At 35.1% G+C, this 18,711-nt stretch overlaps 1 protein-coding gene across 1 annotated transcript; it reads right to left on the bottom strand.

Annotated features, from left to right (window-relative positions):
• Positions 1-8,164: 8,164 nt before the first annotated feature.
• On the bottom strand, positions 8,165-15,211 carry RAD51AP2 (RAD51 associated protein 2). The gene is made up of 3 exons (XM_086328369.1): positions 12,040-15,211; positions 11,707-11,790; positions 8,165-8,814 (listed from the first exon to the last, which is right to left on the bottom strand). The coding sequence occupies exons 1-3, from the start codon at positions 15,089-15,091 to the stop codon at positions 8,696-8,698; spliced, it is 3,255 nt and encodes a 1,084-aa protein (XP_086184495.1). The 5' UTR covers positions 15,092-15,211; the 3' UTR covers positions 8,165-8,695.
• Positions 15,212-18,711: the final 3,500 nt, after the last annotated feature.

The following is an 18,711-nucleotide window of genomic DNA, read 5'->3' on the forward strand; positions in this document are numbered from 1 at the left end:
GTTGGTGCTATTACACTTCCTTGTGCTTAGTCGCTCAGTTGTGTCTGACTCTTTGCAACCCCATGGACTATAGCCCCCCAGGCTCCTCTGTCCATGGGGATTCTCCAGGTAAGAATCCTGGAGTGGGTTGCCATGCCCTCCTCCAAAGGATCTTTCCAACCCATGGATCCAATCCAGATCTCCTGAATTGCAGGTGGATTCTTTACCGTCTGAACCACCAGGGAAGCCCATGAATACTGGAGTGGGGAGCCTATCCTTTCTGCAGGGGAATTTTCTGACCCAGGAATAGAACCGGGGTCTCCTGCATTGCAGGCAGATTCTTTACCAGCTGAGATCACCTTCAAATTTATTTTTCTTTGTATTCAGCACCTTCAAAAATATTCCTAGATCCAAGTCCAACTTGTGGCATTCTAATCAAAATATTTCAAGAAATTTCTTTCATGTCAAAAAAAATTTAAACCATTAAAAATATATGTGGATCAGGTCTGTTTTTAGAGAAATAAATTGGTATGTACACAAACTTATATATTGAGCTAATTTCTATAATACTCTGCAACATGCAAATTAAAATTTTCTATCAATATGTTTGTAGTTTTTCATGCCCCAAAACGGAGACTTACATGTGTAGAGAAATTTTGTAAAAATATGTAAAATGTTTGAGCAAAATGCTACTGATTAGAAAATGAAGTAGCAGCCGGAAGATTCTGATCCATCCAGCAAGCTATGAAACAACTTTTTGTTCTGCTACATTGCAATAAGTTGCCTATACATTTTGGTTATTCATATGTCCTACTCATAAAGGCACTTGATGGCTAGTAATGAAAATGACAGTAATGATGAGGATGATCATTCCAAGTGTAGCAGTCAGAATAGTAGTAAATTTGCAAGGTATTATTCTGTGAAACAAACTTTAAAAGACACAAAAGAATAATCTTATAAAACATTCATTTTTGCGTATATGTGAAAGTACATAAAAATTTCAAGAAGTTTTTGTTGAAAATAAATGTCATCAAAAATAAAAAATGAGTGTGTAAATCAATTTAAGTAGATGTTAATCATTTTAAAAGGAATTTATATGAGAAAACCCTGGGTTCTGCCTTGAAGCTGGCCTAAATACTGAGAGTAAACAAATAAGAGGCAAAAACAAAAGTGTCACCGAGTCCCATTGGACTTAGGTTTATTCTCTTCCACAAACCAAAAAGGCTGTAAATATGGTAGATTTATCAATAAAAATGCAAAGCCATGTATAAAAATCATGAAATAAATGCCATATTAATGTTCAACATATAACCATAAATATTTTTAAATATAAGACATTGATAAAGTGCATTAGAGATTCTAAAATATTTCTAAAATGATGCCTGTGCACAAGCTTAGATAGGTGAAGAGATAAATAGTACTGAAACAGGTGTCATAAACATTTTTTGAGTGAATTTTGAAAGAAACTAGTAATGCTATTTATGGGACACAGTAATCATAATACATTCAAATAGTTGGAGAAAGCATTATAGAGATTATAATGTGAGGATAGATAATATTTAAATAGGTAGGAGAGTATTTTAGGAGAGGAAAGACTATGAATAAAATGGGAAAATATTATAATAGTTGGAGAAAGTGAAGTGTTAACAAGCTAGTTTAGTTGTAGGGAAGTCATGGGGTGGTCACCTAGAAAGTTAAGCAAAGTCACGGTATTGGAAGAATAGAAAAGGATGAATAAGTCAGAGAATTCCTCAGAAAAAAGAAGCAACAGGATATGATAGCATGAAATAAATATCAGGTAGAAAAGTGAATGATAACTGTAGAATTTTAGATATGAGTTGAATTCTTGACCTGTAGTGATATGGAAATTAAAGCAGTATACAGTAACAGTTAGGCACTTTGGCCCTGAAGCAGGCTGCCTGGGATCGAATTCTAATTTTGCCAATTAATACTTTATGACCTTTGGCAAGATATTTAAATTTCACAATGTAAAACAGACCTGGAAATCTTACTATGACATTATTTAAGGATTAAATGATTTAATATATGTAAAGAATTTAGACTAGCTCCTGACTCCTAGCATGCATCTAATGAATATTAGGTTTCTCTATTATTGTTATACAATTGGAATCAGAATTTGAGAAAGATATAATTTGGTGCCAAAACCATAGATTTGGTATAGTAAATGGTACCACCAGATTGATAAGATTTCTAAGGAATAAAATACAGAAAACAAAAGTCACTCATTTGTGTCTGATTCTTTGTGACCCCATGGACTATATGTCCACAGAATTCTCCAGGCCAGAATACTGGAGTGGGTAGCCATTCCCTTCTCCAGAAGATCTTCCTAACCCAGGAATCTAACCCAGATCTCCCACATTGCAGGTGGGTTCTTTACCATCTGAGCTACCAGGGAAGCCCAGCAATACGGAAGTCAAAAGCATAAGTCCATGGGCTAAACTTTAGAGTTTACTTATATCTAAAAATCAGAAAGTTAAAAAAAATAGTGTGGTCAGGAAAATAAGAGGTAGTATATTATTACAAGGTGAATGTTTCAAAGATGCAAGGCAGCTAGCAATGCAAAGAAATAAGAGAAAAGTCAAACTGAAAAATAGCCAAAGTGGTCAATGACTCTTGAGGGGTCTTTCTAGTGAAAGGAAGCAGGGCAGGGCAAAAAGAAATAAAAGACTCTGAGAAGAGAAGGGATATGTGTATATAAAGATGGAAGATTACAAAATTAATGAGTAGGAATTAGAGCTACTGAATGTAGAGCAATGACATAAAGGAAAGAAACTGAAACAGCAATTAACCAGGCAACAGAAAATCAATCACAAAGATTTTTTAAGAAGGAGACATATGGATTATATAATTAGTATGTCAATAAAATTCTACTTATTGAAATATGAATATTATGTTAAAATGGTTATATCAGAATTCCTAAAGTTGTCTTAAAAATTGTTATTTTAATCAAAATGTCAGATTCACTAAACCCATTTGACTTATGTTTCAGTTTCTTTACTGTTAATTTTTTCTCCTCTTAATTTCAAACTTTTAACATGTTGAAATACATAGATTACTGAATTTATTAAATATTATATTTTAAAAGTATAGTAATAGAAAAGGCAACAACTAAAAATAATCCATGTGCCTATTTATAATAAAAGTTCATTATTTCATAAAAATATGTAGAGGTAAGGAACTGTTAACGGTTATTTCTTCCATCAAGAAAAATTGAATAGCTGAGTGCCGAAAAGAAAGAGAGGGCCTTATAGTCACTGTTTATTTTTTTCTTTATCCTTTGCATTTTGTACCATATCTACATATTAACTTTTCAAAAAACAAACAAAATTCAAAAGATTACTTAAGGGGAAACATAAAGGGAAAAATAAATAAAAACATAATCTAATAGCTATTTTTTTACTAATGCAAAGAGAATACATAACCAGAAAATTTTAGTGTATTGAACAGACTTTACGAAGATTTTTAAATGGGGTAAGATAGCGTGGAATTTTGAGAAGTATTTTTATAATTTAGTTTTCAAAATTATTTAAAAATCATGTATGCTTTTATTTGTTCTACCTTATTTTTCTCTTCATAGAAAAAGAGAAAGACTTTTAAAATTCTGACAAGCCCCTGAATTCTTGAAGAAAGATACACAGTAAGCCATCTAGATTCAAGCTTTGTTTTGACATCTTTGGCTCCAGGAGAAAATGCAACAAAGAATATCAAAGAAGAGGGGAGAGAACTTTAAAGGCCAGTACACAGCATTATGTGCCTGAAGAATAAAATTTAATCAGCATAATACATTTTAACACATAACTACTCTTGTTCACATTGTTGATTCTTGCATTCAGCTAACATGTATTGAATAGTTATTGTATGAAACACCATTTCTAGGCATTGGAAACACAGTAATAAATATAATAAGAAAAACTTTTGCCCTTATTGATTTTCAAATATAATAGAAAAGCCAGACAATAAACAAGATAAATAAGTAAAATACACAGTATGTTGATAGCAAAGTATTAAAGAGGAAAAAATAAAAGCGCGGAAAAGATATGTGAATGTTAGCAGAAAGAAAAAGCCACATTGAGAAAGTGACATTTAAGTAAAGCTCTAAGGAAGGCAGTTCAGGGCAAGCTATACAGATATTTTAGGAACGAGCAGTCCAGGAAAAGAAAGCAAGTGAAGAAGCCCTGAGGCAGGGACATTCCTAAGGAATCCAAGGAACAAGGCCAGAGTGGTTTCAGTAGAATGAAAAAGAGGAAAATACTAGAGAGGAGTTTAGGGAATTAAGAGGATCAAGTCATCACATATCCTTGTACATGAAAGTAAGAATTACGGCTTTTTCTCTAAGTGAGATGGAAAGCCTTTGGAAAGTTTTGAGCAGAGTTGTGATGTGCTATGACATATTTTAAAGAACCATTCTGGCTAATGTGTCCAAAATAGATTAAAGGGGAGCAAGTACTATAAAGTAGGAAGACCAGTTTGGACTCTACAGCAGCAGTCCTGGCAAGAAAAACAAAGCCAACAGATCTGATACTGGGCCAGCTGTGGGTCATGAGAAGATAGTGACAAAAATGACTCTAAGATCTCTAACCTGATTAACTGAGAGAATGACATTACCATTCACTGAAATGAGAAATCCTACAGGAGGAGGGATTTGAGGGGAAATATCAGGAACTCAGTTCAGGACATGTCAGGTTTGAGATATTTATTAGACATTATAGTAGAGATGCTGAGTAAACAGTTATGAGTCAATTTCTGTGAAGAGGTCCTCAAGACTTCTTTTTTTTCTTCTTTTTTTAATTACACATGGTCCAAATTATAAAAATTGTTAAACTACAGAAACATTATAATTATAGAGACTTTTATATCATGAGTTTATTATTTTGCCCATATCCTGGATAAATGAAATAGTTTAATGACTACTTCCTCTCAATTTGCTGTTATAACATGTGCCTATGCTTTAAAAAAAAAAAGCAAAAACAGCAGCAACAAAAACATAAAGTGGGAATATCTGAGGGATAGCTTCAAACAGTGGTATATTTTACAGCTATGTAGAAAAAATATAATTTGGAACCTTTCTGATATCTTTATATCCTAATCTCTTTAGCCTAAAAGATAATTTCATTTATCTAGCTGTGCCAGGTCATAACTGAGGCATGCAGGATCTAGTTTCCTGACCAGGGATCAAACCCATGCCCCCCTGCATAGGGAGCATGGAGTTTTAACCACTGGATCGCCTGGGAAGTTGTCCCCAAAAATAATTTTTAGTAGTATAAATTCTGTCGCAAAGTACTATATGTCTATGTAAATATGTGTAATATTTGTGTTATTAGAAAAATTTCCCAAACTGATGGCTGACTCTATAAATTCTTTCATGTGGCCATTGAGATGGAACTAAAGATCAACTTTACTAAATATTTTATTTTCTATTTTGATTAACTAAATAATGTTAAATAGATAACATTAACTCAGAAGTTTAAGGCACTGACTTAAGGCACTGACTATCAACATAACTTTTTCAAGTTGATTTAATGGAAGGTTCTGCTTCTTTTCTCATGCTCACTGTTAATGCATCCAAAAGCTTGTTGCTTTAAACTGAAATAACACAGAGATTTATTCTAAAGTTGAAGAAGAGCAAGTATTTTTTGAAGTGGCTTTTCATCCTTTGAATATTTTTCTTCTAATCTGAAAGCATTCAACTTTTACATTTTAAGAACAAGGTGGAGGGAGGATGGATTTCAATTTTAAATGTCTTCAACCATAGCTCTCAATGCAGACTCTCCAAACCTGGCCATGAAGACAAAAGCAAAAGAGCCAAAACATTATCTCCCTCCTATCCTCCAACTTTCTAATTCCGGAAACAAGAACTCATAAAACTAGGCCTAAGGAGGAAGGTGGTGTCTGTTTTTGTGTGCATATGTGTATTTGGGAAGGAAGTACTGAGGCAAGGACTACTTGAATAATGATGCTAGTATGAGCAAATTTCAATTTGAGGAGGTGTAATCTTTCTCAAAATTTTAATAAGAAAAGCTCTATAGATCAAGCTATTAATAGTAATGGTGTGAAGTGAAGAAGTGTTAGTCCCTCAGTCATGTCTGACTCTTTGCAACCCCATGGACTGCAGCCCACCAGGCTCTCTGTCTATGGAATTCCCTAGGCAAGAATACTGGAGTGGGTAGCCATTCCTTTCTCCAAGGGATCTTCCTGACCCATGGATTGAACCAGGTCTCCTGCATAGTAAGTGGATTCTTTACTGTCTGAGCCACTAGGGAAGCCCAGTAATGGTGTAGCAGCACAGAAATGGTATGTGCTAGGAGTTTATACTTATTATGTAGTTCAGAGTGTGAAAGAACTGTAGTGGTTGTAAGTTTATGCACCATTTACTAGAGAAAAATGAAAGCATATATAAAAGCTTCCTAAAATTAAGAATAAGACTGGGAGCATAAAAATTTGTCCTAGAGAAATTGATATGAGAATGGAATTCAGTATTCACACACAGCAACAAAGAATAGGGAAAAGGACCAAGGTCTGTGAAGACAAACTTTGATTGTGATGAGATCTGCCATGTATAAAATGAAAGAAAAATCCAACATGGAACTTATAAAAATAATAAAAAGAAGGAGAAGGAAGATAAGGACCTGTGTAGAAAAAAAGTTAAAGGAATATCTTCAACAGACTCAAAGGAGTAGGCATAATCCCAAAGATAATCTAATTCAAGATACAGAAAAAAAGAAAAAGTCAAAACATTCTAGTGACTAGCTATTGAGTATTTACTGTGTATCAGTACATTATTTTTCATTACTGAGAAGTTTCTACTAATATCAAAGCTATTATGAATCTATCACATGCATTAGCTCATTTAACATCACAATGATCCCATGAGATATTATTATCCCCTTTTTAGACTTTCCCAAGGTCATAAAGCTATTAAGCATTCAAAAGACATAGCTATTATGACCTGGTGTAGAAATTTATTCACTTGTACACGCAAATATTTTATGGGTACTTACAAGGGGCAGGTACTCTTAATACACCTGCCTTCAAGGGTCTTGCATTCTAGCAAGATATAAATTATATGTGTGTGAGAAGGTGGTGAGTTCTGTGGGGAAAAATAAGAAATTAGAGCAGGATGTTGAAGTTACCAAGTACATGGTGGGGAATGAAAATTAATGAATAGAGCTGAATTTGAAATGGTATTTAGTGTGTCTGAGAACCTTGGCTTGTAGTAGGATAATTTAATCCAATCACATTTATTTGTGAACTGATACATCAGTCTTCCTTTTTCTGATTTTATCCTTTCTTGACACTTCCTTTTTTCCTTACTTTTTGCTAAGTAGCCCACTTTATTGCTATTTCTCTGCCAAATGTTTTGAAAAATATTGCTCTACTAATGGTGACCTTTAAATTATATCTTTAAATTATACAAATCATATATTTTATCTGTGTATAAAAAGTAAGCTCATTAAGGCAGGTCTTATACATGTCTTTTTATACATTCTATTACTGAGCCTAATACAATAGCAGGAGTATCAAAATATGTTTGTTTTATAAATTAATTAATTGATAACTACATGATCATAATTCTGCTCTAGCCAAAGATAAGACTCTGGAGGGGAAAACAAAAACTAGAAAGTGAATTCAGAGAAAGGTGAAAAAATTGGTACAGAGGAGAGTGCTTTTATTTCAATCCTGACTAAAGTAAAAAGTGAAAGTCACTCAGTCATGTCTGACTCTTTGAGACCCCATGGACTAATACTTGAGTGGGTAGCTGTTCCCTTCTACCAGGGAATCTTCCCAACACATGGATCAAACCCACGTCTCCCACATTGCAGGTGGATTCTTTCCAGCTGAGCCATCAAGAAGCCCAAGAATACTGGATTGGGTAGCCTGTCCCTTCTCCGAAGATCTTCCTGATCCAGAAGTCGAACCGCATTGCAGGTGGATTCTTTATCAACTGAGCTACCAGGGAAGCCTTTCAATCCTGACTAAGTGGTCTTGAAAAATTTACCCATCCTCTTTGTACCTCTGTTTTTTTCACTTTAAAAATAGGGAGAGTGGATTAGAACAGTTAGTTTGTGACATTTTTAGGAGTCATAGATTCTTTTCAGAAACCAATAAATACTACCAATGCTCTCCACAAACACTTTATATACATATATCATGAAAATAAGTTGAATATTTTATAAGACTATGAAAAGCCTTCATGTATATATTTATTAATATGCTATGAAAACATTAATGAAGTATTTTATAACATTTAAAGATAGATATACACATTGCTGCTGCTGCTGCTGCTGCTGCTAAGTTGCTTCAGTCGTGTCCGACTCTGTGCAGCCCCATAGACGGCAGCCCACCAGGCTTCCCCGTCCCTGGGATTCTCCAGGCAAGAACACTGGAGTGGGTTGCCATTTCCTTCTCCAATGCATGAAAGCGAAAAGTGAAAGTGAAGTCGCTCAGTCGCGTCCGACCCTCAGCGACCCCATGGACTGCAGCCTACCAGGCTCCTCCGTCCATGGGGTTTTCCAGGCAAAAGTACTGGAGTGGGGTGCCATTGCCTTCTTCAAGATATACACATTAGATACACACATACACAAACTTCTAAGCTGGAAGAAAGCATTTATCCAAAGAAAGAAACAAAAGATTTATAGATGTGAAATGTTTTGAAATATTAAAGTCCAAAATCTTCTTTTAAGTTCTCAAAACATATTCATTTCAGATAGGGATGAAGTTGTTTAAGCTTGGCTTTTCTTGACAATCCAACCCTGATTGGTCGACCGCATGTCTTAAGAGGTAGTACTCTTGAAATTCCATATGAAAAACTGCTACCTAAAAATATAAGACAATAAAGGTACATAAGGGAGTAAAAATCACTCATAGTTTCTATGCTTAAAAATGATTCCTAACTTCTAAAATCACGATACTAACAACATTTACTGAGTCACTGAGCTAAGTGCTTTGAGTGCATTAGTTTACTTACTCTTATCTCCATTTTTTAAACGTGGAAAACTCAGCACAAAAATGATAAGTAACTTGCCCAACATAACATAACATAGCAATTAAATAAAATCAGCATTCCAGTCATGCAATCTGGCTTAACATCAACAAAACTATATAGAGTTTAAACTTAACATGATGTAGTGGCTGTAAAGACTATGTTATTTTTCCATTAGAAGTTATTAGACTATATCATTAATATGTACATGTGGCTTCTAATAGAGATTATTATAGATAATACAGCACAAATGTATTTCATCTTCATGTATCAATGGAGAGCTCTAATTTTGAAGTTTTATTTAACATGACACTAACATTTTGTAAAAAGTTCAAAACATCTAGCTACCTAATGTGAAGAACTCATTGGAAAAGACCCTGATGCTAGGGAAGATTGAAGGCGGAAGGGAAAAGGGATGACAGAGGATGGGATGGTTGGATGGCATCACCGACTCAATGGACATGAGTTTGAGTAAACTCTGGGAGTCGGACACGACTAAGTAACTGAACTGAACTGAGAGCTGTGAGTTTCAGTTTTGTTTGGGGACTTACTGAGGAGTATACCCTCTGGATACAGCCTCTCAGATAGCTCTGAAGAACTGCTGTGGACAGTTTAGAGAGGAGGTGAGCATACATGTGATTTTGGAGAAGAGGTATATGCAACCAGACTCACATCTTGGTAGAAGCTTAGTGCCAGTTAGGAGGAACAGATATTTTAGTCAATTATTTCAGTGCTTTTCTAAGTATGGGAAAATGCAAGAAATTGGGTTCATACAATTTTCTCTTGAAAATATCTATCTGAAGACCTGTTCTGCCAGTTTTTCCAGAGCACAGAATTCCTAAACTCCTTTCAGACTATGCTAGAGATTAGCAAGTGCAGTGGTTAATGACTCACTCCTTGTAGAATCAGGTGACTCGTGATATTCTTTGGTTGACATATACATACACATTAAAATTAGAGAAGTATTGGTACTAAATGATATATAAAGCTCCTGGCATACTGGCTAGCTGCCATTTGACACACTCAAAGTATTTGCCTCCTCCATACCACAGAGAAAGGAGAGAGACAGAAAGGGAGATAGGATGTGCTAGAAATGTTGGTAGCAGAAACTTTAATTGGAGGCATCATGATGACAAGTGGGTGGGTATCAAAAACATTTCTGCACAATCAGAAGTCTTTCAATACCTTTAAAAACACCCTGCATAAGTAGGGACCCAGAATTAGTCCATTTTTAGTCCATAATTAGTCCATTTTCCCCAGTACCTCCCAACTTTTCCCTTACACTATGGATTTTAACAAATCCCAGGTATATCATTCCATTTTTATGCACTTTGAAAGAGGCTTCACAATGATCCTAACATAGTATTAAGTAATTTTGGCTGACCTCTAACATTATTTTTCATATTTCTTGACAAGGAGGTATCTTTCCTTGTGAAGCCACAATAGAGTATTATGGGTTCAGATATTTCCAACAAATGTAACATTTCTTTCCCGATTGAGGCACATACTTTAATCTGTCTTAAATATCCATTTCATTAACACAATTATCATCAAGAGGACAATATGGGTTTGTGTTCTCTAATAATCTTCCTCTATCAGAGAATATGTTCCTAAACCCAATTTCTTCCTTTCTTCCTGTTCTAGAAGAAACAACCCCTATCCTTTTCAGGCTAATTCTACTACCCAGCTTTCTGTCTCATAGAGTATTGTTCCTTAAATTATTTCCTTTTTTCAGGGGAGAAAACCCACAGGCTTTTGATCTTCCAAGGTCCTGGATTAATTTTTAAGAGTATTTTATTGAAAGCTAAGAAAAAAGAAATTATGCAGTTTTGAAGTGACTGAATAAAAGTGTCAGGGACAGCATTTTCTCCTAATGAGAAGCCAGGAGAAATGCTTTGAGAAGTGATGCAAGACTGAAGATATTTTGATAAATGTATTTCACCTACATCATTATTCTTTCTAGATCTAGTCTTGTATAAAACCAGCAATTTCAGATCAAATGAAAATGTAGTCATTTAGAAAATAATTCCCTAAAAAAAAAAAAGAAAGAAAGAAAAGAATTCCCTAATTTCAATCCAACCCCTACCTCATCTTCATTGGTACTACAAGTTAGAACAGATGGTAGACTTAGTGTATTTTATTCTGATATTACAGACCTCTTAGGCAAAGAATAAGGTTAGCTGTTTAACTTTTCTTTAGTTTGATTCTTTTATAATCAAACATTTAAATGCCATAGTACTAAATGATGTTAATATATGTAAATGGTGCTAATTTCTTTCAAAACTACAATATAAAATGTCCATATAAACAGCCCTATAATATTTAAAGGATAGAAAACAATGATACTAAATTTATAATTGGGAGTAACACCAATGTAAATCTAACTTAGACAAATGCCTTTTTTGCTTTTGCTAATTAATGTTACATATATTAGATATACATACTAGATATATATAATACCTATCTTATCATATAGCGATTGCAAGACATCACTGAAAATATGTAAAGTTTTATAAAGTATATTTTCTAGTTACATTCTAAATGATTTTTTTCATTTTTAGCCAATTTTTACCTGTAGGAATTTGTATCAATAAATTTAATGTTTACAAAAGTATTACATTTTTGTATTTATTTTTTAACAACTTAGCGTATTTTCCTTATGCTAAAAATACAAGAATGCAGTAATCATCTTATAAAGTATTAAAGAAAATAACCAAAACTCCTACCTGCCTTCAGTAGATAATTAAATTTTTCTTCCTTAAATTCATCAGAGAAAGAAGTTGGTCTTTCAGGTGAAGGATTTTCACAATCTGAAAATAAAGATCAATGTGTTATAACAAAAAGTAACTTTTTATATGAAGTGTCAATACTATAAACAAATTACTTTTTCAGAAATATTCCCTCCCATTCGTTCCTTATATATAATAGAAAAATAATAACATCAATAAATATTGTCTTACACCTTACTTTCTTTTTTGCCAAAATTATATATTTGGCCTACACAGGAAAAAAATGCCGTATTTTATCTCAGAAAGTACATTTTAAAATCAATTTCATACCTTCCTTAGAAGTAGAATAAAGTAATTCTTCCTCTGGTGTTCTTAGGCAGCAATCATTAGGAACTTCCTGTTCACCATTTTTGGGTACTGTTTTCCACTTAAATAAACTTTGGTGTTTTTTATGCATATTAGGACTTGCTATCATATCACCAAGCAAAGAAGATGAACATAATTTGTTTTCTGTACCCATTTTCAAACCTTTTTTTATCTCCATTTTTACCTCCTCAACAGCATTGCTTTCTACAAAGTAATTTTCTTGCCTATTGTTGGTTTCCACAGTGCTTAGAATTTCATTTTCCTTACTAATTTCATGAAACATACGAAGTTCTTCAAGCACTAAATTAAATTTACTCTTCATTTCAAAATTGTTTGCTATTGTCAGAACGTCTGTTGATAAACACTTGGCAGTTAAGTCCTGAAAACATTCATTGTTCCCTACACTCAAATGAGTTTCAAACTGATGATTAAAACATTCTGAAGAGTCATTCTTTGGATGAAAATGCTTTGAATTAGCTAACTCACTTTCTTGAAAAGTACTCTCATATTCATTTCTGTCAACTACATTACTTTGATTAACATATTTAGTCTCTTCCACATCCAATTTAGTCATTAATGAAACTGGTTGCACAATAAACATGTCATCCATTGAATAAAAACTATTTTTCTCTTCTTTTTCTGTCTTAATGTCTTCATGACCTTGGCAAAAGTTTGTTAAATTTTGTGTTGTGATTTTTCCTTCCTCCTTCAAAGTTAAGTTGTACTTTTTATCTTCAATTTCATTTATCAAGTTCCCAAAACCTAGCACCTGAGTTACAGTCATGGGATTGGTTTGTTCACTATGCTTTTTGTCATGGCTTGCCTGTAGAGCCTGTTGCCTAGTATTGAAGAAATCTTTAAATACGTAGTTAAAATTAAAACTTTTATGCTTTTGCTTTTCTTCATCAATGTCATCAAAGTCCATTAAAAGAGGAATTTTTTCATATGTTTCAAAAATTGGAAAGTGTATGTTTTTACTTGTCATACTGAAGGAACTGGTAAGTTTTTTCTTAGGCTCTTCAAAAATTTGTTCACTTTTAAATAGCTTTCTTTTCTTTAACTTAGGTTTCATATTATTGTCTAATAGTCTTGAAAAAGTTAAAATCCTGACTGAACATACAGTATGACTTTCCAATGTGATGTTTTTTGGATAATTCAAATACATTATCCATTTGAAAATGCATCCCTCTTCTAATTTAGAATCATTTTCAACTACTGTAAAAGAGACAAAGTCATTGAGCAAAGAAGTTATGCTGGTTTTCAATATAATATTTAGAGGGTCCAAAACATTGGTTTGTAAACATATGCTTGAAATATCATTATTTATACTGACATTCATAGTCTCAGTTATTAGATTTTGAACATCAATTTGCTTTTTACACTTCAAAATTCCATACCAGGTTAAGATATTATTATCTTTTTGATTTCCTGAAATACTTTCATGGAAATAAAAAATTTCTGTAATGAAACTTTCAAAATAACTGCTTAAATGAAAATCTTTTTGTGTGGTATAATATCTGAAGTATAGCATATTATCTTTTTCTCCTTTATCTTTTAAGTAAAAAATTTGCTTTAAAGCTTTTTGACTACCCAGTGTTTCTGTCATGAGAGGCTTTGCTTTTTCATCATGTGTTTTCATGACTTTCATATTGTGATAATTTCCTTTACTTAGATCTATTTCTAATAATTGTTGCAAATTCAGTATTTCTCCAGCTTTTTTCATATTTTCGTATTTCACCTTGTAACTATCCATAGTCCAACTATTTTCCCTATTTTTTCTCAAAATATATATAATGTTACAGTCCCAGCTTTGCAGTTTTTCCAATCTGGTAAATATGTAGCTGTACAGGCATGTTTCTGTCTCCTTGCAATTTGCATTTTCTAGTGTTATAGTGAAATTCTTTGCGGAGTCTATTGCATCAAACTTGATACTACTGTGATTATAGTAGTGTAAACTGATCAAGTCTTTTTTTCTCACACAAACACTTTGGTTGCTGAGTGACTGGTGGTTACTTTCATAACACTCAGAAAAAATGTTTTCTGCATCCACAATTTTTTTATCATTCTGTAACTTTTGCTTCTTAACATCAGGTCTATTTTGGGACCAGTGAGTGTTTGTGAAATCCCTAACATATGCCTCATTTTTGTCATTTTTCTTCCCTATTTCCTTTAAATAGACAGAGGACATTTTGCTATTTAAATCAGTTGGAAACTCAGGGATACTTGTTGTACTCTTATCTCTAAAATAGCTAGGTTTGGCAATTTCCATGCCGCGCTGGTTTTGAGATTTTGGTATTTTTAGCGTAGATGCTGGAACGCTATTTTCTTTTTTATTTGATGGCATAACACTACCAGCTTTACATCTGTTCTTAATATCATGAAATGTTGATTTGTTGTCCTTGTAAAAGGTAATATCTAAAAATGGATTTTCTGTCAGTTTTATGTCATTATTGTCTTCCTGACTATTGTCTCTCTCCTGAACTAAATATTGTCCATCCTCGTTTTTAATTACATGTACATCGTGTACAGAGGCGTGGGACAGCTGACCAGTCTCTATTTCAAATCTATCAGTGCAATGCACACTGAAAATCTCTCTGGCATACAGCCCTGGTTCACAAGACGTTCTAGAAGTCTTCACACCAGAAACAAAATTTTGTGAGGGTAGAGACCGCAAACAACTATTCATCTCAAATTTGCTATTTTGGCCTTCCGGATTATATATCTGTTTCCCACTGACAGATTTCTTCACACACGAGCCTGTGGCGTTACCAAAAATCTCCTCAGTTGAAATCATGAGCGCTGTGAGGGGTCTGAGCGACAACTCCCAGACTTTTTCCACCTCAGACAAGCAAGGCACCAAAGGCAGCCTCCACTCCACCTCAGAAACACCACCGGTCTCCTCAAGACGGGGCCTCTTACTACGGGGTGGTAGGGAATCAGGGTCGTCAGCAGGTGGTAAAGGGGAGGCAGGCTCCCCGAGTTCGGAAACGTGCGGCGCGCGCTGCGTGAGTGACATGACAGCGAACTGAGGTATTCTGTCACAGGTTCCGGGCAGACTCGGGTCTCTGAGCCGGCCCGAGGCGGCTCTTAAGCAACACACCCCCTCCAGCCCCGCCTCGGTCACGCCCCTGACACGCCCCAGGGCCACGCCCCCAGGGCCACGCCCCCACCCACCCTGCTGCAGCGAGCCCCGCCCACATAGTCTCTACCTCAAAAAACACCAACCGCCTGTGACCGTTATTTTGTCTATTGTTAGCGCCCCTTGCTATTGTTACAATTGTAGCTGATCTAAACTTTTTCTTCCCTCTGGTAGAATTAAAGAGAAAAGTCAGAATCTTTTTTTTTTTAATTTGTGAACGGACACGGCTGTATTTTTAAAATTCTAAAATTCTGTTTTTTCTCAGAAGAACGTCTCCACAGTTTCTCTGGACTATCTTGTCCATTGAAACCGTGTAGCTCTGTAAACACCAGACCAAATCTCCCTATGTGTGGTAAAACTTCCTAAAGTGCTCTTAATGATGCCAATGGCGTTTACAATCATATTCCCACTTCAGTCTGGTACTTAACAATCTGAATATTTCAGGGAAAAAGTCGTGTGGAAATTATTATCCAGATAACTATTAATCTACACTTTAAGACTGTAGAAGATTTTCAATGCACTGTGGAGTTTTCTTTCCCAATGTTGTGATTTTTTTTTAAGTCGCTCAGTCGTGTCCGACTCTGCAACCCCGTGGACTGTAGCCCACCAGGCTCCTCCGTCCATGGGATTCTCCAGGCAAGAATACTGGAGTAGGTTGCCATTTCCTTCTCCGGGGAATCTTTCCGACCCAGGGATCTAACCCAGGTCTCCCGCATTGCGGGCAGACGCTTTAACCTCTGAGCCGCCAGGGAAGCCCTGTTGTGAATACAATTACTTAAAAATTATATGTTTCAAGTATTCTATTTATTGTAAGTGTAATCAGACAGTTCTGACTCACGTAATAAATTTTGTAAATGTTATTTTTCTTTTTCTTCTGGTTTGAAAGCAATATATTTATTCTCTTCAGTCAATTCTGATTTTTGTGAATGTCATAATTCTAAAGAAAGCTATTTTCAAAGTGCTTATTATTATTCTTATATATATGTTCATTATGAAATATATCATTACTGTTCAGTAATCAGAAGCTTCTATCCCCTTGATGCTAGTTTCAAAGTTGATAAGCTGTACATTCATAGATACATACATATATATATATATATAAAATCTCAGAAACTCTAAGTGTATAAATGGCAAACTATGACTGGCATACTGCTTTACTTAATAAACTGTTCATCAGCCTCTTGTCTCATAAATATTCTTAGATATATTATAATTCCAATTCTAGACGTTACTTTAGCTTGTGAATTCCTCCAGACAAATGTTTACTTAAATTTATAGAAAGCCTTACAGTATAAGCACTTCATCAACACTATAAATATAAATGTGGCAATAGTTCAGGTTATATATCAGCAAGTTCTCAAAGTGCTGTTCCTATATATCTTTGGTTGCATTGTTTTTTTTTTAATCTCAGATTTTCCATAATTCTACACTCCATTCAAATGCACTCTGTTGTATGCTTTGACCAACCCATAGACTGACTTGCATAGCCAGTTCAGTTCAGTTGCTCAGTCGTGTCCGACTCTTTGTGACCCCATGAACCACAGCACGCCAGCCCTCTCTACTATCACCAGCTCCTGGAGTTCACCCAAACCCATGTCCATTGAGTCGGTAATGCCATCCAACCATCTCATCCTCTGTATCCCCCTCTCCTCCTGCCCTCAATCTTTCCCAGCATCAGGGTCTTTTCAAATGAGTCAACTCTTCACATCAGGTGGCCAAAATATTGGAGTTTCAGCTTCAGCATCAGTCCTTCCAATGAACACCCAGGACTGATCTCCTTTAGGATAGACTGGTTGGATCTCCTTGCAGTCCAAGGGACTCTCAAGAGTCTTCTCCAACACCATAGTTCAAAAGCATTAATTCTTCAGCGCTCAGCTTTCTTTATAGTCCAACTCTCAGTAGATGTAATTGGTATAGTGACATAATATTAGAAATAAGCTTTCTATCAGTATAGTAACTGTTATAGCTTTGTGATTCTAGATAGATCTGTAACTTGGTGTTTTTTTTCTTCAACTTGCTAGTTTTCCCAAGAACACACAGTTTTTAAAATCTCCATCACACCATTATTTTAAAACTGCATTAAGGACTAGAATTCAAATAAAACTCAGTTTTCCATTTAATTCAACATTTGTTTGAGAACTAAGATGCTGTTAAGTGTATAGAAATGTATGTTTTTTTCTGTTTTGAAAAAATTTATAGCAATAAAGTCAGAAAAAAATCTTTCCTTGAACTTACTTGTTTCAACATTAATGACCACTGTCATTTTAATCAATGTCTATTGAAACTACTATGTGCATTTTCCTTGAGTTGTAAAATGCTGTCTTGAAAATAGACTAGTTACAAGTGATAAGTGCAAAAAAATTGTATCTTCAACTCATTTTAATCTAAATACACATGAGACTTCTAATCTTACCTACTCTTGAAAGCCCATTTTAATTGTCCCATTTTTATGTATCACTTTACCTGCCCTTCCTTTGAAAAATCCTACCTCCTTTAATAACAATAAACTGAGCTTTAAGGCCAGCACCTGTCATTCCTTTCAGCTTTGTGTCCTATTACAGTGCAGCTCTGAAGGAAAGAATGAGATAAATACCATACTGAAAATATGACACAAGTTCCTGTTAAAGTCAAAAGTTCACCCAGTACCTCAGGATGCCTGAGGACCAATGTCCTTAGCTCAGTATGGCAGATCTTCACAACTAGATCCTACCTTAACTTTTATGGCTTCATCTGGTTTTATAATTTGCCCTGTGCTGCCTACACCAGACTGTTATTTTCTTGTCTTTTCATGTATGTTTTCAATGCCCATCTCTTTCTCCATTTGACAAATTCATTTTCAGTGTAAAAGGGTTCTACCCAAAAGTTACCTCCACTGAGGGAGCATCTTTATCGCATTCTTGCCCTATCCAAATCTTAGGAAATATTACTTAGATCCTCATCTCTGTTCCTATAGAAGTTTATTTTCAACTATACTATAACACTTAAAACATTGTATTAAGTTGTTTACATCCCCTCTACTAGCCTTGTCAATTAGGGCAAAGATCTTTTCATTTTTACATCACCAGTGCCATGCTGCTGCTACTGCTGCTAAGTCGCTTCAGTCGTGTCCGACTCTGTGTGACCTCATAGACGGCAGTCCACCAGGCTCCGCCGTCCCTGGGATTCTCCAGGCAAGAACACTGGAGTGGGTTGCCATTTCCTTCTCCAATGCTTGAAAGTGAAAAGTGAAAGTGAAGTCACTCAGTTGTGTCCGACTCTTAGTGACCCCATGGACTGCAGCCTACCAGGCTCCTCCATCCATGGGAGCTTCCAGGCAAGAATACTGGAGTAGGGTACATCCCCAGTGCCATAGTTAACTTCAATTAATGAAATAGAATGTAGGAATATTACTGTTACTATACTTTTACCCCTGAGCTTCCCTGGTGGGCTCAGTGGTAAAGAATCCACCTGCCATTGCAGGAGATGCAGGTTCAATCCTTGGATCAGGAAGATCCCCT

The sequence above is a fragment of the Bos grunniens genome, chromosome 11, assembly GCF_055505025.1.
Source record: "Bos grunniens cultivar Pamir isolate PY7600 chromosome 11, Bosgru_T2T1.0, whole genome shotgun sequence".
Lineage (NCBI taxonomy): Eukaryota > Metazoa > Chordata > Mammalia > Artiodactyla > Bovidae > Bos > Bos grunniens.

What these genes read in the sequence shown, in the direction of transcription:
- RAD51AP2 (XM_086328369.1), bottom strand. Translation starts at nt 15,091, where the DNA reads ATGTCACTCACGCAGCGCGCGCCGCACGTTTCCGAACTCGGGGAGCCT. An exon ending in TTATTCTACTTCTAAGGAAG is followed by an intron (nt 11,791 to 12,039) that starts GTATGAAATTGA and finishes CTTTATTTTCAG; the next exon opens with ATTGTGAAAATCCTTCACCT. An exon ending in TAATTATCTACTGAAGGCAG is followed by an intron (nt 8,815 to 11,706) that starts GTAGGAGTTTTG and finishes TTATATTTTTAG; the next exon opens with GTAGCAGTTTTTCATATGGA.